We start from the raw sequence: 26,292 nt of genomic DNA on the forward strand, positions 1-26,292 counted from the left end.
CCCCAGCCTTTTTGGCACCAGGGACTGGTTTCATGGAAGCCAATTTTTCCATGCATCAGGGACAGAGGAGGGGGCAGATAGTTTCAGGATACAACTGTTCCACCTCAGATCATCAGGCATTAGAGTCTCATAAGGAGCACACAACCTAGATCCCTCACATGCACAGTTCACAATAGGACTCACGCTCCCATGAGAATCTAATGCTGCTGCTGATCTGACAGGAGGTGGAGCTCAGGTGGTGATGCTGGCCCGGTTCCTAACAGGCCACAGACTGGTACCAGTTTGCAGCCTGGGGGTTGTGGGCCCCTGGTTTAAAGGGTATAATATTTTAGTTTCGTAAAGTTGAAAAAACTACTGGATATTAATTGACAACAATGTGACTGACAACGCTACTGAACAGTATAGTTAAATATGGGTTAAGATGATAGATTTTAAGTTACCTATAATTTGCCACAATTTATTTTATTTTTTTATTTTTTTGAGACAGTCTCACCCTGTCACCCAGGCTGGAGTGCAATGGAACAATCTCAGCTCACTGCAACCTCTGCCTCCTGGATTCAAGTGATTCTCCCTGCCTCAGCCTCCTGAGTAGCTCCGCCTCCTGAGGGATTACAGGCACCCGCCACCATGCCCAGCTAATTTTTGTACTTTTAGTAGAGATGGGTGCTTCACCATGTTGGCCAGGCTGGTCTCAAACTCCTGACCTCAGGTGATCCGTCCACCTCTGCCTCCCAAAGTGCTGGGATTACAGGCGTGAGCCACACGCCTGGCCATAAATGTTTTTAACGTAGTTCCCAGCAGGAAATCCTCGCAGATTTCTGTCTGAACTCTTTCAACATTAGATTTACATATACTAATAGGTTCTTCCTCTGATGTGAACTTTTTCATGCTGAATGAGGTGATGATTTTGGTGACTTTCCTGCATTCACTGCCCTAAGCCCTTTCTCCAGTGTGAATTCTCTGATGTTTAATGAGGCTGGAGTTGTATTTAAACACTTTGCTGCATTCACCACACTCATGAGACCTTTCTCCAGTGTGAATTTTTTGGCACTGACCATTATTACATTTGTTACTGAAGTCTTTTCCACATTCCCTTAACTTAAAAGGACTTTCTCCAGTCTGAGACTGCTGATGTGTAATAGGGCTCGATTTAATCTTAAACAATTCCCCACATTTACTGCACTCATGAGGCTTCTCCCCAGTGCAAACTTTATGATGTTTCATGAATGTAGAGCGGTATCTAAGAAACTTCCCACAGTTGCTGCACTCGTAAGGCTTTTCTCCCGTATGATCTCTCTGATGAATAATGAGTTTGTTGCTATCTCTAAAAAATTTCCCACATTCACTACACTCGTAAGGTCTTTCTCCAGTGTGAACTTTCTGATGTCTATTCAGTGTACAGCGATATCTAAAGGATTTCCCACATTTGCGGCATTTATAAGGCTTTTCTCCAGTGTGAATTCTCTGATGAATAACAAGTTTGTAGCTGTCCAAAAAGAATTTCCCACATTCACTGCATTCATAAGGCTGTTCTCCAGTATGGATTTTCTGATGACTATCAAGATAAGCCTGTGTAAGGAAGGCCTTCCCACATTCACTACACCCATAAGGCCTCGGCCTGATGTCAATCCTCTCATGTTGAATGAGGTCAGACTTTTTGAAAATGCTTCAGTGTGGATTTTCTGGTGCTGAACTAGGTGGGACTTTCTAACAAAGGCCTTCCCACATTCAGTGCACTCATAAGGCCATTCTCCAGTGTGAATTTTCAGGTGCTGAACAACATTATGTTTGAGGCTAAAGGCTTTCCCACATTCGTTACACTTATAGGGCTTTTTGCCAGTATGAACTCTGTGGTGCATATTGAGTGTGGCACGGAGACTAAAGAATTTTCCGCATATGCTGCATTCAAAAGGCCTTTCTCCTGTATGAACCCTCTGATGTCTACCAAGTGTGAAGCTGTCCATAAACAATTTCCCACATTCGCTACACTCGTAATGCCTCTCCCCAGTGTGAACTTTCTGATGTCTAATGAGTTTGGAGTTATACATAAAAAATTTCCCACACTTGTTGCATTCGTAGGGCTGTTCTCCAGTATGGATTTTCTGGTGACCAACCAGATGAGCCTGTGTAAGGAAAGCCTTCCCACACTGGGTGCATTCATAAGGTGTTGGTCTACTGCGAATCTCCTGATGTTCAATGGGGTCAGACCTTTTTGAAAGAAAGCCTTCAGTGTGAATTTTCTGGCGCTGAACTAAGTTGGACTTTCTAATAAAGGTGTTTCCATATTCAGTGCCCTCATAAGGCCTTTCTCCAGCATGATTTTGCTGATATTTAATAAGGTTGGAGTTGTACCTAAACAATTCCTCACATTCACTAAACTCATAAGGCCTCTCCCCATTATCGGTTTTTTGGTGCTCAAACAGCCTGTGTTGGTGGCAAAAGTCTTTCCCACCTTGGCTGGAGTTGAAATCATTCTGTTTACCTTGAAAGGTTTCCCCATCCTGAGTATCCCTGTATAGCTTCTGCCCACTGTTCAAGACATGTTGCTGGAGAAGGTCTGAGCTGGCAGTAAAATCCCTGCCACCCTGTGTGCATGTGAAGTTCCTCTCTCCCCCGTGAGCACTGTAGTTCACAAATGAAGGCCTCCACTCATCACTTCTGGTGAGCTTCTCTCTAGCCTGCTCCTTTTGCTGCAGGTCATGCTCTGCTGCACACGTGTCCAGCCCTTGCTCAGGGTGTGTTCCGTCGTGCTCAGCCAGCTGCAGAACGTCCTTCAGAAGTGAGCTACATGTCTTGCAGGGCTGGGCCTTCAGGGTGGACAAAGCTGGCTTTGGAGCTGTGACCTGTAACACTCTTACAGAAACACATTGCTTGGAAAGTACCTCCTCATCCTTGGCTCCATACCAACAACCTGTAAGAACAGAAATGCTGGTGAAGTGCATGTGAACTCTGGAGGGAGGAGGCAGCCCCATCACAAATGTCTGTGAGACACACCCACAAATGAGGGCACAGGATTGGTCACAGGCAAGGAAATAAGGCCAGTGAGAAGAAGGCCCACTGTTCAGAGGTGGGCCTGTCAAGTGTGTGTAGTGGGGGAACCCTGGTGGTAAGGACACAAGGGAGAAGTACCAAGCAGGGAGGGCAGGCGGGGTCTCCAACTCGCTTCTCTACAAATGGCTTTCAACGGGCCATGACTGTTGTGTCCAGATCCAGAGAGATCTGATTGTGTGAGAGCGAGTATTCATGGACTACTGAAGGATACATGCAGACCTCATAACACCTAAAGTACAGGTCATACATTAGACAGCACTGCAAAGGGAGTGGTGGCAGAGAATGGTGGAGAGATGAAGGCTGGATAGGAGGCGTCAGAGGTGGAAGCCAGGGGTTGGAAGTCAGAGTAAAAATAACAACAGGGAAGGAAAGGAAGAGTGAGGGGTGGCCAGTGGCCCTGCAACAAACAATAGTGGTCACAAGGAAGTTCTGAATGTGATCTGAATCTAGCCCTGATATCACATCCTTTCCCAGCTTTCACCCACCAGGGCCAAGTCCTTCTGAGTGTCTCTTGCCATTAATAGAGGACTATCCACTCCGCCAGGCACCCAGAGACCTCCCCCTTGCTCAAGGTGAGCAACTATCTAGCTGCAGCATAAATCAAGCTAGGGGAAAGGCAGGGAAAGGGAGGGGACAGCATGTACACAGAGCAATAAACCCAGGACACGCTGCATTCTAAAGTTACCAGAACATACAGTAGAGAGTCCTGCAGAAATAACTTCACAATCCTCACAAGTGGTGACCAGGGAGGTGCCTGAAATTCCTAGCACAGACACTGTCTCCAAGTATGTCAGCAAGGGGAACAGGGAAACCCTTGGATGGAGGTTTCATGCATCTGGACAGAGTAATCAAATCAGGGACAGGCACCACCATTAGGGTATCTTAAAGAAACCTGGGCTGGGCGCGATGGCTCACGCCTGTAATCCCAGAACTTTGGGAGGCCGAGGCAGGCAGATCACCTGAGGTAGGGAGTTCGAGACCAGCCTGACCAACATGGAGAAACCCCGTCTCTACTAAAAATACAAAATTAGCCGGGCGTGGTGGCACATGCCTGTAATCCCAGCTACTCGGGAGGCTGAGGCAGGAGAATCGCTTGAACTTGGGAGGCAGAGGTTGTGGTGAGCCGAGATCATGCCATTGCACTTCAGCCTGGGCAACAAGAGTGAAACTCCGTCTCAAAAAAAAAAAAAAAACCTGAAGATTTCTGACTTCCGAACCTTATTGTGTAAAGTTTCAGAGCAACAGAGGCTGAGGCTGCCTAAGGGGAGGTAGTACAGTATATACAGCCCAGCTCTGGCTGCCTCATCACATTTGCCAGGAAACCAGGAGTGGACAGGACATAGCACCCACAATCTGGTGTGAGAAACACAGAGTTGTCATGGAAAAGAGCAAAAAAACAGCACCCAGCACAAGACGCCAGAGTAGGTATGAAGGCCTTACCTACTGATGACAAAAGTGCCAAGTTCTCCAACATCACATTGCTGTGCAGGTGTCTCTGAGCATCATTAAGGATCCCCCATTCCTCCCGGGAGAAATATATGGCCACATCCTCAAAGACCATACACTCCTGCCAAAATTATGACACTTCAGTCTGTGAACAACTTCTTCTTCTGTGTTTCCTTAGACCTGTATTTATCTACTTAAAATCTGAGAATTGGAGGGCCAGACTGACGGCCATTGTTTTTATATTTCCCTTGCAATCCAGATCCCATATGCTGAAGCACTATCTAATGCTCATACATGATTATTTCTCCTATCCTAATCAACACAAGCCCTGTCACCACACAATAAAGGATAATCTCTAAGCCCTAAGGCTGCCAGACTTATGCAAACCACCGAGTTTGAAGCTCCTCATCCCACCTTGCATGTCTTTCCTGCCAAAACCCCAATACGGTCTCTGATGTATGCTTTCCCTTCAGTCATGCCTCTGCCTCCTGACCAAATCTAGCATTTTCTGTGGCCTGGTACAGCATGGCATTCCCCCTGCACTAAGGAAATGAAAGTAATAAAAATTATTTCAATGCCATTAGCCTCTCTGTCATCACTCATTTTCCAAAAATTAAAATCCAGTGGGCCAATCACTGATACACTTTCCTCTCCAGAATCTTCAGTGCTTCCCCAATACCCACACATATCTATCCCCTGCTTAGCCTCCACCTATTTCCCAAGGAGGAAGAGACTCCACATCCTGGTAGCATCTGCACTTCTCTCACCCCCACTGCTACTGATTTTTGAGTCCAGCACAGCTCAGAGATGGGTGGGGAGAAAGCAAAAGCATCATCAAAGCCTAGCCCAGGGCGCCTATCTTCTTCTTCTTCTTTTTTTTTTGAGAGGGAGTCTCGCTCTGTCGCCCAGGCTGGAGTGCAGTGGCTCACTGCAACCTCCCAGGTTCAAGCAATTCTCCTGCCTCAGCCTCCTGAGTAGCTGGGATTACAGGCACCTGCCACCACTCCTGGCTAATTTTTGTATTTTCAGTAGAGACGGGGTTTTACCATGTTGGGCAGGCTGGTCTCAAACTCCTGACCTCATGATCCACCCACCTTGGTCTCCCAAAGTGCTGGGATTACAGACGTGAGCCACTGCGCCTGGCCAGCCCTACCTTCTTTTATCACCCCGTTTCCTTGGGGTCTCCAAATCTTGCCTCCCAGACACCCAAACTTAGACTCACTCTTCTCCCTTATGTGCCCATTGCCAGGGGCCATGCATTCACGCTCCTCCTCACCTTCATATCTCGCTTTGGACAGTACATCTCTCATGTATCTAATTCCTCCACTCTTGCAATACTAACAGCAGCCCTGGCCCAACCAGGAGCATTTCCATGGCCTCTCAAGATGCCACTCTGTACATGGAGTCCTGCAGTGCACCAGAACGTATTTGCCTCTGGGCTGCCCAGAATGTAATGTTCCTAGTGCCTGGGGCAGCACCAAGCCCTGTTCTGAAGGTCTCCCCTCCCAGTCCCGTTTCCTGGTTTAACCTCAGCCCTCCAAACCCAAGTGACAACCTCATAGTTCTTGCATACCTCCTCTGAGTTCCAGATCTTGGCTGTCTCTCTCTTTTGCAATGTACATGCTGTCCCATAAGCAGTCACAACCTTCTCTATCCCCATAATCCTAATCCAAAGCCCAGATACACTGACCTCCCCAATGCTATCCCCACCCCAGGCCTAGCAATGCTCCTTGCTGATCGCATCTTCCCCTAAAGTTGTCTCACAGTTTGCATGAAACTACCCAGGTCCAAGCAAGACTCGCCACAAAACCCTGGTGAGTTTGTGGAGATGCCTCACCATCCACCTCATAAGTCTCCCCTCAAAAGCCCTTCCTTATACTCCACAGGCCGCCCCCAACATAACACACAAACATACACACGTACCTTCAGTCGATCCACTCTCATCTGTCTTTGTGATACCCACCAACACCATCCAGGTGCCCAATGGAGACACCCAGTCCTCAGTCTGTTCCTTCTCCTTCCTTCCCACTAACACCATTGCTTCCTAAGTCTGACCTAGTTTCACAACAGTTCAGCTATCATGTAGTGGATGTCTCCATCCTAAACATCTCCACTGAACTCCATTAATGTGTGTACAACTGCCAGCCTGGCACCTCCACTCAAAGTCTCTGAAACATTTTTTGTGTATTTTTGTTTTTGTTTTGGCTTCGATTTTTGTTTTTGGTTTGGCTTGCTTTTTTGAAGACAGGGTCTTACTCTGTTGCTCAAGCTGGAGTGCAGGGCACAATCATGGCTCGTCGCAGCCTTACTTCCCAGGCTCAGGTGACCCTCCTGCCTCAGCATGCCGATTAGCTGAGACCACAGACAGACGCCACCACACCCAGCTATTTATTATTATTTGTAGAGACAGGGTCTCCCTATGTTGCCCAGGCTGACCTCAAGCGATCTTCCACCTCTGCCTCCCAAAGTGCTGGGATTACAGGTGTGATCCACCATGCCTGGCCACTGGAACATTTTTTACTTGGCCAAAACTTGGTTCCTCATATGCTCTACTACATAAACACTCCCCCTACTACAGAACTTACTACATCTTAGTTGCTGGAACATCCATCCTTCCAAACAAGGCCAAAACTGTGGGGCCATTCCTGACCCCCTCTTCCATCTCAGCTCCCAAGCTTCCTACATTATAAAATACAGGCAGCTCTAGATCAAACACATACAGAAGCCCCCCACTCCTCCCACTTCCACCACCGCCACTCTGGTTCAGTCACCAACAACCTCCACCTGGACTGTTGCTGGACCGATCACCCAGGTATCTGTGGCTCCATCTTCACCCCCACATGATCTTCCATTCTGCAGGCAGAGGGAGCCACTAAAATCTGAGTCAAGACACCTTTTTCCCCCCTGCTCAAACTTTCCCCAGTTACCATCACCCTCAGATGAAAAGCCCAGAACCTTAGACTGCCATTCCATGCTGATCCCTGCATGCCCCAACCTCCTACCCTGCTGCCATACTCTATCACGACCAGATGGAACATGAATTTTCAGTTCACTAAACATCCCAGCTAAGTCTCACCAGTAAGCATCTGAACTTTCTATATTCTGTGCCTGAATGCCCTGCCACATCTTAGACCATTAGTTGTCGGAACCAGGACCACTCTATAACCAGGGGCTGAGTTCTGACCCCTGGTTGTGGTGGAACCACAGTCTTCAGACCCAAGGAAGGGAAAAACATGAAGTTTCAGGACACCACCTTTCCCTATATCAGCATGCCTAAAATACTGGAGAGATAAGTGGTAGGGGGCTGGGGGAGAGAGCCTGAGAAACCATTGACTTACCTGTGCAGGGTCCTTATGCATTGCTGCCACTGCTATGGACCCTGTGGGAAGATGTGACAGACTTGTACAGTTACTACTTGAGACCATCATTACGAGACTGAATGAAGGGGGACGAATGTAGAAATGAAAACTTAAGACAAAAGAAACTGTTTTAAAGAAGGCGAACCGAGGAAGAAGAGAGCTCCCTGCTTCTAGTGAGCAAAGGCAGCCCCTGAGCTTCCACAGCCCTGCGCATTTATTGGGTAGAATGAAAAGGAGGAGGAGGTAACGACTGGTCAGCCGCTTAATTGATCACAAGTTCACATTGTTAACAGGCTTCAATTATGCCTAATCACAAGAAATTCACTTGTGCCTGGGTTGTGACTACCTTCAGCATTCCTTCTGAGGGGCAGACGCAGTTTGTCAGTTTGCCAACATCCTGCTTTCATGAGAAACAGTTTGCTGTTTACTCATATGGCCTCCAGTGGTATACTCAGTTGATCACAACCCTCATTCTTTTGGCCTGTAACAGGAAGAGGCAAGCCATGAGTATCAGGACAGTATTGCAGCATCCTACAGGCTGAGCTGTACAACCATCTCTGCCCTGTACTGGAGCAAAGTAATCTGAAGTTACAGCAAGTCCTAAGTTCAGTGCTGCCTCTTAGCAGCTCTGTGTCTTTGGACAAGGACTGAACCTCTCTAAGCCTCAGTGCCCTTATGTGTAACATGGAGATTAAAAGGGTTCCCACTTCATAGGGCTCATACTGACAAGAAGCATAAGTAGTACACACTATGTATAAGCATTACTTTCTACAGGATTAATGGTTTTGTACATGTTTTCAGCACAAATGAAGTAGAAGGGTTTCGAAAATTTGAGTATTTTTCCCACTTTTTTTTTTTTTTTTTTGAGACGGGGCCTTGCCCTGTTGCCCAGGCTACAGTGCAATGACACAATCTCGGCTCACTGGAACCTCCGCCTCCCAGGTTCAAACGATTCTCCTGCCTCAGCCTCCCCAGCAGCTGGGATTATAGGCTCCCGCCACCACGCCCGGGTAATTTTTGTATTTTTAGTAGAGACGGGGTTTCATCATGTTGGCCAGGCTGGTCTCGAACTCCTGACCTCGTAATCTGCCACCTTCGTTTCCCAAAGTGCTGGGATTAGAGGTGTGAGCCACTGTGCCCAGCCCCCACTTCTTAATGTTTTAAGGAAATGTGATATATAAAAAGATTTGTACTATAAGCAGAGTTACAGGTAAATTAACATTCTAACAATAAATATTGTAATACGTTTAAATTATTGATTACATCTATTTCCAATTGCCTATGTGTACATATTTAGAAGGATATTGGCTGAGAAACAAACAAACAAAAAATAGCCCAGAGCTGTCTGACCTACACAAAATGTATCAGGCTCAGACAGGCAAGAATATGAGATGTCAATCACATCCCTGAACCGATGCCTGAGAACAACTGTTTAAAGACATTTTGTTCCTGACTAGCTGTCTCACCTATTATCTTCGTGTTTCTGTAATCTATAATATAAAGAACAATGTATAGCCAATAAAAACTTACGTTACTTTAACATAAGTTATTGGTAAACAACTCAGAAACTGCTGCTTTTTTCCTTAAAAAAAAAAGAAAGTCACTGCTGCTAATTGAAGTGTATATTCAGGACAACTTGAATCTAGGGTCTCAGATGGCTATTATCAACATGTGAACTCTCTTTAAACTAGATTCTGACTTGCTTGGTTATTTAAGATTGATACAGTTCATTAGTGTTTAAGTCAATTACCTGTTTTTACATCCCTAAGTTAATGAGTTGCAGGATGGGGCTGAGCAATCAATCAGTTACTGGTCCGTTCAGCAAACAGGTCTGCCTGCCAGATAATTCAGTAAAGGGAGCTTGCTGGAGGCCCTTAACTGTGGTGGAGGATATGAGAAAGCCCTGCCTAGTTTTGGACCCACTTGCTCCATGGCCTTATCTTGTTCCCCAAAGAGTGGCCCTCAGGGCTGGCTGAGTTAGAAGGGTGGAGTGACTACAATATCTCATGCCTCAGTCTCTGTAGTCCAGGGCAACTCCTTATCCATCCAGGCCTCTTTTTCAACTGAAACAGACCAAACTCTTAGCCCGTATCTGCTCCCTTCTGCAGGGAGTACCAGAGATGCCCTCCCTACCATGGTCTTTCCTCCAAATCTGAGCCCTCCCCTCCCTCAGCCCATACTAAAAAACAATGTTAGGATTCTTCCTTCTCAATCTGATCCACAGGCCAACTTCTCAAGTGCACAACTTCTAACTCATTTAAAGCTCCAGGCCAGCTACCTTCCTTGACCTTTAGAAATTACGTCCACCTACCCATGTGATGTCACCCCAAATCCAACCCAGGATCTTCTGTCTGAAACTTGCTCCTTAAGCTGATATCTTTAATTCCATTCTTTCAGATTTTTCAGGCCAAAACAAAACCTACGGAAGACACCCTTCACTACCGACTTTCTTTCACAGCTGTTTGATGCAGCAGGAAATCCTCTGAGATCCATCCAGAATCTCATCACATCTCCCCTCTACTGCAACTCCTCTGGCCCAGCCCTACCATAACTCAAGGGGGTCTCCTCGGCGGTCCCCCTGCCCCCGTTCAACATCATGTTTTCCCCAACTTCAAACTTTCTAACTCTGGGCGTGACCCTCCCATTCGTCCTCCCTGGACAGCCCTCTATGGCTTTCCGCGGCTCCACCGCCCTTCCAGGGGGGACTCCGCCTCAACCTCTGCTCCTTGGAGACAAAGAGGCTCGGGCCTCCCGTTCTGCAGTGCCTCCAAGCCCCAGAGACGTGTCGGTCTCCGACGGGAGCTCCCCCGCCTCATCCCACCGCAGTCCCAGTCCCGGGCACCCCACACAAGAACGCCCCTCTCTTAGAGACACAAGGGCCTAACCTGCAGGGCCCCTCCTTCGGACTTCAGCACTGGGAGGAGGGGTTGGGCGAGGCGGCCTGGGACGCTGCACGCACCTCGGTCAGGTTCATCGGCGCGGCCTCCTCCAGTCCAGCCAGGGAAGAGCGGGGCGGGAACGGCGGTCACCTGGACGCTGAGGGAGGCAGGGGTGCCTGCAGCCGACTCAGCCGATCCGCACTTTAGCCTCTGTGTAGAAGGAACACCGCTTCTCCTTTTTCTGCTCTGTCACCTCAGTCCCGACCCAGAGCTCTGGAACTCTCTAAATCAGTAAACAGATCTCTAGGCAGCCACGCTAACATAACCATGAGGGCGCCGCCGGAAGTCCCGCCCACACAACTGAGACCTCGTTAGTCCTCTCTCTGCTAAACCGACGGCTACACTCGCTGCTGTGCCCCCGCGGTGTCTTCTGGGTAGTGTAGTTCCCACGCTGCTGCTTGCCCCGCCTCATAATGTAGAGCGCGCTGACCTTACGGAAAAAAGCTGGAGGCCCCTGGAGGAGCGTTGAGAAATGCAGTTCCGGGGCTCTTAAGGACGTGGAGGGGCTTTGCTGACTCTTAAACTGCAAGTAACCAGATTTTACCAGAGGGCAGTCTAAGAAATATTTCAGATAAGTCTGAGAAATATTTCAGAGCCCTGTCGTTTCAGATTGTATTAAGGAAGGAGACCACTACTACTCCTGCGGCCCTCCTCCCCCCACCTTGCCTAGTTCACAAGACAGGAGGAAAGAGAAAAAGAAACAAAAGTCAGATAAATAGCCAGACAATCCTGGCACCACCACCCGGCCCTAGGAGTTAAAGTAATAATAATAACGTCAATCCCTGGCCTAAACTATTTGTGTTATCTGTAAATTCCAGACACTGTATGAAAAAAGCATTGTAAAACTTTGTTCTGTTAGCTGATGCATGTAGGCCCCAGTCACGTTTCCCACGCTTGCTCGATTTATCATGACCCTTTCACGTGGACCCCTTAAAGTTGTAAGCCTTTTAAAAGGCCAAGTATTTCTTTTCCGGGGAGCTCGGCTCTTAAGACACGAGTCTGCCGACGCTCCCAGGCAAATAAAAAACCTCCTCCTTCTTTAATCCAGTGTCTGGGGAGTTTTGTCTGTGGCTCGTCCTGCTACAGTATGAAGCACAGCAAGTTCCCAAAGGAAGAACATCAGAAGGGACATGGCTGACCATAACGAACTGGCCCTTCACTCATAGCGGTCAGCTATTTTGTGCTTGTCAAGTACACACATACTGAAGCTCTGGAGACTGTTTTTTGATCGTTAGTGTGTTCTGTTGGGACAAGAAAGAAAAGACCCCCACGGGATGGGATGGGGAGTTGAAGGAGGAATATCTTTCTGTCGACGAAAAGGGTGGAACTTTGTTAAATAGTTGAAGAGATTTATTCTGAGACAAATATGAGTGACTAATGGCCCATGACACAGCTCCAAGAGATCCTGAGAACATATGCCCAAGATGGCCCATCTACAACTTGGTTTTAACAATTTAGGAAGACATAAGACATCAGTCAATACATGTAAAATGTACATTGGATCCCTCTGGAAAGGCGGGGCAACTGGAAGGGAGGGGCGGGGCTTCCAGGTCAGGTGGGTTCAGAGATTTTCCGATTGGCAATTGGTTGAAATAGCTTTTATCTAAAAGACCTGGAATCAGTAGAAATAGTTGTCTGGGTTAAGATAAGGGGTTGTGGGCTGGGCGCGGTGGCTCACGCCTGTAATCCCAGCACTTTGGGAGGCTGAGGCGGGTGGATCACCTGAGGTTGGGAATTCGAGATCAGCCTGATCAACATGGAGAAACCCTGTCTCTACTAAAAATACAAAATTAGCTGGGTGTGGTGGCACATGCCTATAATCCCAGCCACCAGGGAGACTGAGGCAGGAGAATTGCTTGAACCTGGGAGGCAGAGGTTGCGGTGAGCCGAGACCGTGCCATTGCACTCCAGCCTGGGCAAAAAGAGTGAAACTCCGTCTCAAAAAAAGAAAAAAAAAAAAGAGATGAGATGATGACCACACAGCCCACAGTGGCAAACCATTAACATCAATTTGCGAGGAAAAATTCATCTTGTTGATGACCTAACTGAAGAAGACTGATGATTAACAGCACAAACAATAACTGACACCACAGACATCTGTACTAGTTCAGCTTACACAATTCTGACTGAAAAATTAAAGTTGTGCAAACTTTCCACTCAATGAGTGCCAAAGTTTTCCACCGAATCCAGATCAACTGCAGACAAGAGCAGAACCTTCAATGTAAATGTTAAGCAAGTAGGATCAAGATGAAGCATTTCTTTGAAGAACTGTACAGATGAAACATGACTTTATTACTATTATTTGACATGGAGTTTCACTCTTGTTGCCCAGGCTGGAGTGCAATGGCGTGATCTCAGCTCACTGCCACCTCCACCTCCTGGGTTCAAGCAATTCTCCTGCCTCAGCCTCCCCAGTAGCTGGGATTACAGGCATGTGCCACCATGCCCGGCTAATTTTTGTATTTTTTAGTAGAGAAGGGGGTTTCTCCATGTTGGTCAGGCTGGCCTCAAACTCCTGAGCTCAGGTGATCTGCCCAACTCGGCCTCCCAAAGTGCTGGGAATACAGACGTGAGCCACTGTGCCCACTATGAGATTGTTTTGAGAAAGTTAGCTAAAGATTTAGCAGAAAACCCCTGGGAAAGCTTCACCAGGACTCCTTCACTACAACGCTCCTGCTCATTCCTCTCATCAAATAACTGCAACTTTATGAAAATTCTGATGTAAAATCCTAAGGCATCCACCTTACAGTCCTGATTTGGCTCCTTCTGACTTCTTGTTTCCTACTTTTAAAAAATCTTTGGCCGGGCGCGGTGGCTCAAGCCTGTAATCCCTGCACTTTGGGAGGTCGAGACGGGCGGATCACGAGGTCAGGACATCGAGACCATCCTGGCTAACATGGTGAAACCCCGTCTCTACTAAAAAATACAAAAAATAGCCGGGCGAAGTGGCGGGCGCCTGTAGTCCCAGCTACTCGGGAGGCTGAGGCAGGAGAATGGCGTGAACCCGGGAGGCGGAGCTTGCAGTGAGCTGAGATCCGGCCACTGTACTCCAGCCTGGGCGACAGCGCGAGACTCTGTCTCAAAAAAAAAAAAAAAAAAAAAAAAAAATCTTTAAAGGGCACCCATTTTTCTTTAGCTAATATTTAAAAAGATTGCATACACAAGGTTAAATTCCCAGGAACCTCACTTCTTTAGGGATGGACTAAATGCCTGGTATTATCACTTATAAAATTGTCTTGAACTTGATGGAGCTTCTGTTGAGAAATAAAACTTATGTTTTCTTTTTGTTATCTTTTACTTTCATGTTTCCACAAACTTTCTGAAGTCCCCACATATACTAAAAAACTCCTACATTTCAACAAAACCAAATAACCCTAGAGAAGTAAAACAAAAACAAAAACAAAAAATAAAAAAAACTCAACCCAGTAGTAAGGCTACTACTAAAAAAAATTAATAAAGTTAAAATTAATAAAGTTAAAAGTGATGCAACTGCTATAAAAAAGAGTCCTCAAAAAAATTAAAATAGAATTAACATAGGATGGGAACACTGTGAGAAAGAAATTTTAAAAATTAAAAATATTTTTAAGATGAACATAGGGGGCCAGGTGAGTGGATCATGAGGTCAAGATTGAGACCATCCTGGCCAACATGGTGAAACCCCGACTCTACTAAAAATACAAAAATTATCTAGGTGTAGTGGTATGTGCTTGTAGTCCCAGCTACTTGGGAGGCTGAGGTAGGAGGACTGCTTGAACCTGGGAGGCAGAGGTTGCAGTGAGCTGAGATCACGCCACTGTACTCCAGCCTGGTGACAGAGTGAGACTCAGTCTCAAAAAAAAAAAACCAAAAAAAACCCAAAACATAGGAAGCACCAATTCTACTTCTGAGTAAATCCTCAAAAGGAATTTAAAGCACAGCCTCAAAGAAACATTTGTACTCTCATGCTCATCTGCTATTAACAACAGCTGAGTGGAAACAACCCAAATGTCCACTAATGAAAGGAAAAGTGGCACATACATATATAAGCATGCACCACACTTTTCAGTTAACAATGGGCCACAGGCATGACAGTGGTCCCATGAAATTACAATGAAGCTGAAAAATGCTTATTGCCTAATGACATGACAGCAGTGGTAAGGCAATATATTGATCACATGTTCATGGTGACTCTGGTACAAACCTATTGTGCTGCCAGTCATGCAGAAGTATAACATATGCAATAAAGTACAGTATATAATAATAAATGAGTTACTAGCTTATGTTCTTAGTATACGACACTTTTTATCATTAGGTATTCTCCAACAGTAGAGTATATATGGAGTTGTGTGTATGTATATAAATATACAGGTGTATATACACACAAACACAAACTGTAACACAGCCTCGGGCAGGTCCTTCAGGGGGTATTCCAGAAAAAGGTATTGTTATTTTAGGTGACAGGTCCATGTGTGTCACTGCCACAGAAGACTTTCTGGAAGAGGATGTGAAGGTGGAAGACAATGACATTAGCCTGATCCTGTGCTGGCCTAGACGAATGTGTGTATCTTAGTTTTTAACAAAAAAAAGTTTAAGTTAGGATATAAAAAATATTTTTGTACAGTTGTACAATGTTTTAAGCAAAACATTATTACAAAATAGTCAAAAAGTCTTTAAAAATACAAGCTTATGAAGTAAAAAATGGTCAGCTAAGGTTAATATATTAAAGAAAAAATATTCTATAAATTTTATTTTGTCCAGCCGGGTGCAGTGGCTCATGCCTGTAATCCCAGCACTTTGGGAGGCCAAAGCAAGTGGCTCACTTGAGGTCAAGAGTTTTAGACCCCTCTGGCCAACATGGTAAGACCCCGTTCTCTACTAAAAATACAAAAATTAGCGGGGCATGGTGGTGGTGCATGCCTGTAATCCCAGATACTTGGGAAGCTGAGGCAGAATTGCTTGAACCAGGAGGTGAAGGTTGCAGGAAGCCAAGATAGCACCACTGCACTCCAGCCTGGGCAACAGAGCAAGATTCTGTCTCAAAAATAAAAATAAAAATAAAAATGTAGTGTTGTCTAAGCATACAGTGTCTATAAAGTCTACAGCACACTAACAATCTAGGCCTTTACATTCACTCACCACTCACTGACTCACTTACAGCAACTTTCAATACTGTAAGCTCCATTCATGGTAAGTTCTCTGTATGTCTATCATTTTTTCTTTTATACTGTATTTTTACTGTACCTTTTCTGTTTAGATATACTTAAAAAGACTTACCACGTGTTCCAACAGCCTACAGTATTCAGCACAGTAATATGCTGTACAAGTTTGTAGCAAGGTGCTATAGGATATACCATACAGCCTAGGCATTGATAAACCCACTCCCCCTCCAAAAAAAGAAAGAAAATCACCTAATAACACTTTTCCCAGGACACTTCCCCTTTGTTACTGTAACACATGACTGTAACAGAATTTTATTCAGCCTTTAAAAAGGATGGAAGTTCTAATGGATTAGAATATGAAACCTTAAAAATATAATGTTAAGCAAAATAAGCCACAAAATAATCCATAAGACCAAAACTTAAGTTTTCTTATATGAGGTACCCAGACTAGTAAAATTCATACAGAGTGGTGCTTGTCAAGAGGCTGGGTGGACTGGGGAATAAGGTTTTAAAAGGTATAGACTTAGTTTCATAAATTGAAAAGACTTCTAGATATTCATTGCACAATGTGAATGACTTAACAGTACTGAACTATACACTTTAACATGGTTATGATGTTAGATTTTATGTTATCTGTATTCTACAAGAATACTTTTTTAAAAACCTTGGTCCCAGTGCTAAATCAGAGTAGATTTCTGTGTGAAGTCTTTCCATATCTGCTTTATATACACATTCTTTATCTGGTGTGAACTTTCTGGTGCTGAATGAGATGAGAATTTTGGTTAAAGACTCTCCCACATTCACTACACTGATAAGGTCTCTCTCCAGTGTGAATTCTCCGATGTTTAATGAGGCTGGAGTTGTATCTAAAGACTTTCCCACATTCACTGCATTCATAAGGCTTTTCTCCAGTATGAACTCTCTGATGACTAATAAGCGTGGAGCTGTCCATAAAAAATTTCCCACATTTGCTGCATTTGTAAGTTCTTTCCCTAGTGTGAACTTTCTGGTGCCGAATGAGGTGGGAATTTTGGCTAAAAACTCTCCCACACTCAGTGCACTCAAAAGACCTTTCTCCAAAGTGATTTCTCCGATGTCTAATATGATTTGAGTTGTGCCTAAAGAATTTCCCACATTCACTACACTCATAAGGCCTTTCACCAGTGTGAATTCTCTGATGTGTATCAAGTGTGGAGCGACACCTAAAGGATTTTCCGCAAATGCTGCATTCAAAAGGTCTTTCTCCAGTGTGAACTCTCTGATGACTCTTCAGTGTACAGCTGTCCACAAAGAATTTGCCACATTCACTGCATTCATAAGGCCTCTCTCCAGAGTGAACTCTCTGATGTCTATTCAGTGTGAAGCAATACCTAAAGAATTTCCCACATTCGCTGCATTCATAAGGCTTTTCTCCAGTGTGAACTCTCTGATGAATAATGAGTGTGGAAGTGTCCATAAAGAATTTCCCACATTCACTACACTCATAAGGCTTTTCTCCAGTGTGAACTTTCTGATGTCTAATGAGTGTGGAACGGTATCTAAAGAATTTCCCACATTCGTTGCATTCATAAGGTTTTTCTCCAGTATGAACTCTCTGGTGAATAATGAGTGTGCAGCTGTCCATAAAGAATTTCCCACATTCACAGCAATAAAAAGGCCTTTCTCCAGTGTGAACTTTCTGATGTCTAATGAGTGCTGAACTATACATAAAGTATTTCCCACATTCATTGCACCCATAAGGCCGTTCTCCAGTATGAATTTTCTTGTGACCAACAAGGTGAGCCTGTGTAAGGAAAGCCTTCCCACATTCACTACACAGATAAGGCCTTGGCCTGGTATGAATCCTCTGGTGCTGAAGTAGGTGAGACTTTCTAAGGAAAGCTTTCCCACATTCACTGCACTCATAAGGCCTTTCTCCAGTGTGAATTTTCTGGTGTTGAACAACATTATATTTGAGGCTGAAGGCTTTTCCACATTCACTACACTTATAAGGCCTTTCTCCAGTATGATTTCGCTGATGTTTAATAAGGTCGGAGTTGTACCTAAAAAATTTGCCACATTCACTGCACTCATAAGGCCTTTCCTCTGTGTGGATTTTCTGGTGCTCAAACAGCATATGCTGGTGGCAAAAGTCTTTTCCACATTGGCTGCAGCTGTAATCATTCTGTCCACTTTGAAAGGCCTCCACACCACGAGTGTCCCTGTGTGGCTTCCACCCACTGGGAAGAGCCTGTTGTTGAAGATCTGAATCACCAGTAAAATCCTTGCCACCCTGCATGCATGTGAAGTTCCTCTTTGCCAGGTGAACACTGTCATTCACAAACGAAGGTCTCCCTTCATCACTTCTGGTGAGCTTCTCTCTAAGATGCTCCTTTTGGTGCAGGTAAAGCTCAGCTGTACGCTTGGGGTGTGTTCTCTCATGCTCAGCCAGGTGCAGGATGTCCTTCAGAAGTGAGCTACATGTCTCACAGGGTTGGGCCTTCTGGGTGCACAAAGCTGGCTTTAGAGTTGTGACCTGTGACACTCCTACAGAAACACACTGCTTGGAAGGTGCCTCCTCATCCTTGGCTCCATGCCAACAACCTAAGAACAGAAATGCAGGTGAAGTGCATGTTGACTTTGGAGGGAGGAGGCAGCTCCCGAACAAATGTCTGTCAGACCAACTCACAAATAAGACCACGGGATTGGTGAAAGGCATGGGACACTAAAGCCAGTGAGAGAAAAGCCTTCTGGGCAGAACCGGGCCTGACAGAAACCCATAACGAAAGTCCTGATGATGGGGAACAACATAGGGAGTGGCACAGTGCAGAGCATAGAAGTGGAGTCCCCAAGTTACTCCTCAGTAAATAGCTTTCAACAGGCCATAGCTGCTGATGAACAATGTGTAGAAGGCTGTGTCCAGACTCAGAGAGATCTGATGTGACAGTAGAGCTGGTGTTCAGGGACGACTGAAGTATACATCCAGAACTCACAACACCTTAAGCACAGGTCACATGTTGGAGGACACTACAAAGGGAACAGAAGGGAACAGGTGGCTGGGTGCGGTGGCTCACACCTATAATCCCAGAACTTTGGGAGGCCAAGGAGGGCGGATCAGCCGAGGTCAGGGCTTTGAGACCAACCTGACCAACATGGAGAAACACCGTCTCTACTAAAAATACAAAATTAGCCAGGCGTGGTGGCCCATGCCTGTAATCCCAGCTACTCAAGATGCTGAGGCAGGAGAATCGCTTGAACCCGGGAGGTGGAGGTTGTAGTGAGTCAAGATCACGTGTGCCATTGCACTCCAGCCTGGGCAACAAGAGCGAAACTCCATCTCAAAAAAAAAAAAAAAAAAGGGAACAGGTGAGAGGTGGAGGCCAAAGAGGTAGGGTCAGAGGTGGGAGCCAGGAGATGAAAGTCAAAAAAGAAATCACAATAGGGAAGAAAAGAGAGACATGTGGTGTGGCCACTGGCAGAGGCATCAAACTGGATTGATTCCCAGTGTGATGTGAACCCAGCCCTGTCATCACACCCCTTCTGAGCTCCCACTCACCAGGGCCAAGTCCTTTTGAGCATCTCTTGTCATCAATGGAGTAACATCCATTCTGTCAGGCACCCACAGACCTCTACTTTGCTGAAGGTAAGCAACTATCTAGGTGTGGCGTTAGCCAAGCTAGGGGAAGGACAGGGAAAGGGAGGGGACAGCATGTACACAGAGCAATAAGCCCATGACATGCTGCATTCTAAAGTTACCAGAACTTCTAGTGGAAAGTCCTGCAGAAATAAGCCCACAGTCCTCACAAGCAGTGACCAGGTAGGTCCCTGAAATTCCTGACACGAGGTATCCCCCAGGTATGTCGGCAAGAAGAATGGAGAAAGCCTTGCACAGAGAAAAGTGTCATGCATTTGGACAGAGTAAACTAACCAGGAACAGGCAAGGTCATCAGGATATTCTTGAGAAACCTGAAGACTTCTGACTTTTGAGCCTCATAAGGCTTCAGAGTGACAAGAGCTAAGCTTCTTAAGGAAAACTGATACAGGTCACACAGCCCAGCTGTGGCTGCCACAACACATATGCCAGGAAACTAGGAGAGGATGCAGCATCCATGATCTGGTGTGAGACAGAGCTGCCAAGGAAAAAAGTGAAAAAACATTGCTCAGCACAAGACACTGACGTAGGTGTCAGGGCCTTACCTACTGATGACAAAAGTGCAAAGTTCTCCAGCATCACATCGCTGTGCAGGTGTCTCTGAACGCCATTAAGAATCCCCCACTCCTCCTGGGAAAAATGTATGGCCACGTCCTCAAAAACCATACAATCCTGCCAAAATTATGACAGTTTAGTCCATGAGCAACTTTTTTTTTTTTTTTTTTTTGAGATGGAGTCTCGCTGTGTCGTCAGGCTGGAGTGCAGTGGTGCGATCTCGGCTCACTGCAAGCTCTGACTCCTGGGTTCAAGCAATTCTCCTGCCTCAGCCTCCTGAGTAGCTGGGATTACAGGCATGCGCCACCATACCTGGCTAATTTTTGTATTTTTAGTAGAGACGGGGTTTCACCATGTTGTTCAGGCTGGTCTAGAATTCCTGACCTCGTGATCTGTCTGCCTCGGCCTCCCAAAGTGCTGGGATTACAGGCATGAGCCACCATGCCCGGTCCACGAGCAACTTATTATTCTCTTTCCTTAGATCTGTATTTATCTACTTGAAATCTAAGAATCAGAGGACCAAAATAACAACCAGCGTTTTAACATTTCTCTTATAATTCAGATCCCATAGTCTGAATTGCTTCCTATCTAACAATCACACATGATTATTTCTCCTGCCCTAAATCAACACAAGGCTTGTACCACAAAAGGAGGGATAGTCCCTATACCCAAGGCTGCCAAAATCATGCAAACCACCCGGTCTTAAGCTCTTTGCTCTCCCCTGCATGCCTTTCCAGTCAAAACCCCAATAAAGCTTCTGATGTATGCTGTCCCTTCAATTGTGCATCTGCCACCTGACCAAATCCACGATTTCCTCTGTGGCTTTAGGCTGTGTGGCATGCCCCCTTCACTCAGGAAATGAAAGGAATAAAAATCATTTCATCCAGATATGATTTCTCACCAATCAAAGAAAAAAATTATTCCAATGTCATTGGCTTTTCTGTAATCACTCACTCTTGTTCATAGATTGAACAAGATTGTATCCTCTGGATACGATCACTGATACACTTCCCTCTCCAAGACCTTCAGTGCTCCTCACCACATCCACACACATCCATCCCCTGCTCAGCCTCCACCCACTTCTCAAGGATGAAGAGACACCAGGTCTTCATGGCACCTGTACCTGCTCTCCTCTCATTGCCACTGATCACTGACTCCAGCATAAAACAAAGATGAGTGGGGAGAGACTGAAAAGCACCATCAAAACCCGGCACATGGCTGGGCACGGTGGCTCATGTCTAATCCCAGGATTTTCGGAGGCCGAGGCAGGTGGATCATGAGGTCAGGAGTTCAAGATCAGCCTGGCCCAGATGGTGAAACCCCGTCTCTACTAAAAATACAAAAATTAGCCAGGCATGGTGGCAGGCACATGTAATCCCAGCTACTGAGGAGGTTGAGGCAGAAGAATTGCTTGAACCTGGGAGGCAGAGGTTGCAGTGAGCCGAGATTGCACCACTGCACTCCAGCCTGGGCGACAGAGCTAGACTCCATCTCAAAAAACACCAAAACAAAACAAAACTCTTCGCACATGGGGGCCTACCTTTCTTTTGTCACTCAATTTCCCTAGAGTCACCCAGATCTTGCCTCTCAGATAACCAAACTTGGACTCACCCTCCTCCCTTAAGTGCCCAGTGCCAGAGGTGGAACCATTTATTCATGCTCCTCTACTCACACTTTGGATGGCACCTTCCACATGTATCCAACACTTCCACTCTTCCAACACTAACAACCACCACAGCCCAACCGGGATTATTTCCATGGCCTGCTACCATGCCACTCTGCACATGAAATCCTGCAGTGCATGACAAATGCAACCAGAATCCTATTTGTCCCTGGACTGACCAGAATGCAATGTTTAGGAAACATTGCTTTGAAGGTCTCTGAACCCAGTCCTGTTTCTTGCTTTGACCTCGGCTTTCCAAACCCACATATTCTTGCACACCTCCTTTGATTTCCAGATCTTGGCTGTCTCCCACTTCTACATGTATATGCTGTCCCACAAGCAGTCACGACTTTCTCTATCCCCCAGCTCTAATCCAAAGCCCAGATACACTGACCTCCCCAACGCCATCCCCACCCCAGGCCTAGCAATGCTTCTAGCTGATGCCATCTTCTGCCAAAATAGTCTCAGAGTTCACATGAAACTACCCAGGTACAACCAAGACTTGTCACAAAACCCTGCTGAGTCCATAACAGGGTAATAAGCCCCTCCCAGACCTCACTACCATCTCACCTCTTTTGTGGAGACGCCTCACCATCCATCTTACATGCCCTCTCCCACTCAAAAGCCTCTTATTTTCCAAAGGCCGTCCCCAATATAAACACACAAATACACACACACGTATCCTCAGTCCATCAACTCCCTCATCTTTGTGATGCCCAGCAACACTACCAAGGTGCCCAATAGAAAGATCCAGTCCTCAGCCTCTTCCTTCCCCTTCCTTCTCCCTGACAGCATCACCTCCAGAATCTAAAGATGTTTCTTCCTAAATCTGACCCATAGATTTACCATGGTGTACACACCAGCTATCACGTAGTAGATGTCTCCATCCTGAACACCTCCAATGAACTCCATTTCTGTGTGTTCCTGGCACCTCTACGTGAGTTTCTGGAACATTTTTGACTTGGCCCAAACCTGGTTCTTCATCTGCTCTATTACACTCCCCCTACTACAAAATTTACCACATCTTAGTTGCTGGAACATCCAATCTTCTCAACAAGGCCAAAACTATGGGGCCATTCCTGACTCCCTCTTGCATCCTACCTCCCCAGCTTCCTTGCTCTGTACATCAAAAAATGTGAGCTGCTCTAGATCAAAACCTACAGAAGCCACCCACCCCTTCCACCTCCACAGCCACCACTCGTGTCCAGCCACCACTAACCTCCACTGGACTGTGGCAGGAATTATCACCCAGGTATCCTTGGTTCTTCTCTAACCCTCACTCTGTCCTCCATTCTGCAGGCAGAGGAAGCCTCTTAGAATCTAGGCCAAATGACCTATTTTTTCTTTCTCAAACCTTCCCTAGCTACTAACCCCCTCAGATTAAAGACCTAGAACCACCAAGCACAGTGGCTCACACCTGCAATCCCAGCACTTTGGGAGGCTGAGGCAGGCAGATCGCTTGAGGCCAGGAGTTCGAGACCAGCCTGGCCAACATGGTGAAACCGTCTCTACTAAAAATACAAAAATTAGCCAGGTGTGTTGGCTCATGCCTGCAATCCCAGCTAGTCGGAAGGCTGAGGCAGGAGAATTGCTTGAACCCGGGAGACGGAGGTTGTAGTGAGCCGAGATTGCGCCACTGCACTCCAGTCTGGCGACAGAGCGAGACTCTGTCTCAAAAACAAAACAAAACAAAAAACAAAACCTAGACAACCTCAGGCTGCCATTCCATGCCTGATCCCTGCATGCCCCGACCTCCTGCCCTGCTGCTGTGCTCCTTATCCTTGCCAGCTAGAACATTAAGCCACAGTTCTCTAAGCATCCCATCTAAGTCTCACCATCAAGCATTTGAACATTCTGGATCCTGTGTTTGAGATGTCCTGCCAAATCTCAAACCGTCAGTTGTGAGAACTAGAACCACTCTATATAACCAGGGACTGAGTTTGGAACCCAGGTCTGGTGAAACTACAGGCTCTCCTTGGACCCAAGGGAGAAAGAAGAAAAGGTGAACAGTCTCAGGATAACACCATTCCCTATATTAGCATGCTGAAACCATCTGGGATGGGTGAAAGCTGGAAACACTCTCCACTCACCTGTCTAGCATCCATAAGCACTGCTGCCACTGCTATGAACCCTGTGGGAAGAGGCAGGCCATGAGGATTAAGACAGCATTGCAGCATCCTACAGGCTGACTGTACAACCACCTCTGGCCCCGCAACTAGAGCAAAGTTATCTCGGGCTACACAATAAGTCCTCAGGGTTCAGAGTCTTGACGAGGATTGAACTTCCTTGAGTCTCAGTGCCCTTGTGTGTAAAATAGAGATTAAAAGGACTGCCAACTAATGGGGCTTATATTGGCACCAAACATAAGTAGTACACACTATGTATCAGCAATTTCTTTCTCTTGGATTAAATATTTTGTACATGTTTTCAGCACAAATATCATGGAAGGGTTTTGAAATTTTGGGTGTGTATTTTTCCCACTTCTTACAGTGTTAAGCAAATGTGATACATAGAACTTTCCACTGCAAGCAAATAGAAAAATTAACATTCAGCCGGGTGCGGTGGCTCACGCCTGTAATCCCAGCACTTTGGGAGGCCGAGGCGGGCGGATCACGAGGTCAAGAGATCAAGACTATCCTGGCCAACCATGCTGAAACCCTGTCTACTGAAAATACAAAAATTAGCTGGCATGGTGGTGCATGCCTGTAATCCCAGTTACTCGGGAGGCTGAGGTAGGAGAATCGCTTGAACCTGGGAGGCAGAGGTTGCAGTGAGCCGAGACCAAGCCACTGCACTCCAGCCTGGCGACAGAGCGAGACTCCGTCTCAAAAAAAAAAAAAAAAAGAAAAATTAACATTCAACAACTATTAAGTGAATAAATTTAACTATTGGTTACATTCATTTCTAACTGCCGACGTATGTGTACATATTTAGAAGGATATTGGTTCATTAGTGGTTAAAGAAATGTTTTATACATTCATAAATAAGTTGTAGGGAGAGGATAAGCAAGCAGGTCAGTTCCTGGTCCCATCAGCAACCAGGCCTGCCTGCTACAAATTCAGTTGCTGGAAGATCACTGCAGGCCCTTGACTAGATGTGAGAAAGCCCTACCCACGTCTGGACTCAATTTCCCCACTAGTTTGGATGACCTTCCTGTTGTTCCACAGAGTGGGCCTGGGGGTCTGCTGGGTCTGCAGGTGCCGAAATCTAAACCACCTCACACCTCAGTCTCAGCCTAGGCCAGTTCCTTAACCCATTCAGAACTCCGTTTTTGCAGACACGGGCCGCAATCCTTCCTATGACAGGTCTGCGCCTGTCTAAAGGGAGTGTCAGGCTTATGGACCCAACCATGATCTGCCTTCCAAAACTCAGTCCTCCAAAATGCAACTTGTAATCCTCTCTGAAACCTGCACCTTAAGCCGATTTCTCCAACTCCATTCTATCAGATATTCAGGCCAAAACAAAACCCATGGAATAGACTCTTCACTACCCTCACTGCTATATTTGATGCACCAGGAAATCCTGTCGACTGTCTCTCTGAGATCCACCCAGAATTTCATCACACTTCCCCTCTACTGCAACTCTTCTGGCCCATTCCTACCATAACTCAAGGGGTCTCCTCAGCGGTCCCCTTGTCCTACTTTAACATCCTGTTTTCCCCAACTTTAAACGTCTACCTCTGGGCATAACCCTCCCTGCACAGCCTTCTATGGCTTTCAGCGGCTCCGCGGCCCTCCCAGGCGAGACTCCGCCTCACCCTCAGCTCCGTGGAGACAAAGACGCTCGGGCTCCCCAGTGCCGCCCGCTCTGCAGCGCCTCTAAGCCTCGCAAGTGCAGGTCCCTGACAGGAGCTCCCCCGCCTCACAGCACCGCGGACACCAGTACCCCACACGAGAACGCCCCTCTCTTTGGGACACAGGGGCCTGACCTGCAGGGCCCCTCCTCGGGGCTTCGGCACTCGGAGGAGGGGTCTGGCGGGGCGCCCTGGGACTCGGCACCCACCTCAGTCAGGTTCATCGGCGCGGCCTCCGCTAGCACAGCCAGGGAAGAGAGGGGCGGGAGCGGCGGTGACCTGGACGCTGACGAAGGCACCGACGCCTACAACCGAGTCAGTCAAGCCTCACTCTAGCCTCTGTACAACGGGGAAACCTTTTCTCGCGTTTTTCCGCTCTTTCACCTCAGTCTCCACTCAGCCTGAGGGTGAACAGATCCCAGCTCAGCCATATTGACAATACCATGGGGCGTTGCAGGAAGTTCCGCCCACACGCATTGCGAACTCTCGTAGTCGCCTCTCTGCTAGGCCTTCATTGGCTACACTCGCTGCTTGTGTCCGCCGCTGTGTCTTTTGGGTAATGTAGTTCCCACGCCGCTGCCTGCCCCGCCTGTGAACCTAGGTAACTCGCATTCAGGATGAAAGCCAGGAGGATCCTCCAGAGGTGTTGAGAAATGCAGTTACGGGGCTCCAAGGGCGTGGAGGGGCTTCACTGGCTTTTAAACGGCAAGCATCCAG

General features: G+C 46.6%; 3 protein-coding genes across 5 annotated transcripts in view; all 3 read right to left on the bottom strand.

Annotated features, from left to right (window-relative positions):
* LOC103247080 (zinc finger protein 773) overlaps nucleotides 1-10,861 on the bottom strand; it is a 34,213-nt gene extending 23,352 nt beyond the window's left edge. Inside the window, exons 1-2 of one of the 2 annotated variants that reach the window (XM_073015852.1) lie at nucleotides 10,816-10,861; nucleotides 7,836-7,876 (exon numbers count right to left, since the gene is read on the bottom strand). The gene's annotated coding sequence lies outside the window, so the exon portion shown is untranslated. Of the gene's footprint in view, nucleotides 1-7,835; nucleotides 7,877-10,741 lie in introns of both variants that reach the window. The other variant, XM_073015851.1, reaches the window with a different exon arrangement.
* ZNF749 (zinc finger protein 749) lies at nucleotides 934-10,843 on the bottom strand. The gene is given in 5 exon segments (XM_073017213.1): nucleotides 934-1,655; nucleotides 1,658-2,911; nucleotides 4,492-4,618; nucleotides 7,836-7,876; nucleotides 10,742-10,843. Coding segments are annotated over 4 exon segments (2,124 nt in total). The 5' UTR covers nucleotides 7,857-7,876; nucleotides 10,742-10,843.
* A 5,475-nt stretch (nucleotides 10,862-16,336) lies between the features above and the next one.
* ZNF17 (zinc finger protein 17) lies at nucleotides 16,337-26,030 on the bottom strand. Of its 2 annotated transcripts, XM_007998306.3 has the most exons (4): nucleotides 25,785-26,030; nucleotides 23,873-23,913; nucleotides 20,110-20,236; nucleotides 16,337-18,516 (listed from the first exon to the last, which is right to left on the bottom strand). In XM_007998306.3, the coding sequence occupies exons 2-4, from the start codon at nucleotides 23,885-23,887 to the stop codon at nucleotides 16,670-16,672; spliced, it is 1,989 nt and encodes a 662-aa protein (XP_007996497.1). In that variant the 5' UTR covers nucleotides 23,888-23,913; nucleotides 25,785-26,030; the 3' UTR covers nucleotides 16,337-16,669. The 2 variants fall into 2 exon arrangements, with proteins under 2 accessions (XP_007996497.1, XP_007996499.1); XM_007998308.3 differs by lacking the exon at nucleotides 23,873-23,913.
* Nucleotides 26,031-26,292: the final 262 nt, after the last annotated feature.

The sequence above is a fragment of the Chlorocebus sabaeus genome, chromosome 6 (assembly GCF_047675955.1).
Source record: "Chlorocebus sabaeus isolate Y175 chromosome 6, mChlSab1.0.hap1, whole genome shotgun sequence".
NCBI classification, from domain to species: Eukaryota; Metazoa; Chordata; class Mammalia; order Primates; family Cercopithecidae; genus Chlorocebus; species Chlorocebus sabaeus.

What these genes read in the sequence shown, in the direction of transcription:
- ZNF17 (XM_007998308.3), bottom strand. An exon ending in TGCACTTTTGTCATCAGTAG is followed by an intron (nt 18,517 to 20,109) that starts GTAAGGCCCTGA and finishes TTCTGTTCTTAG; the next exon opens with GTTGTTGGCATGGAGCCAAG.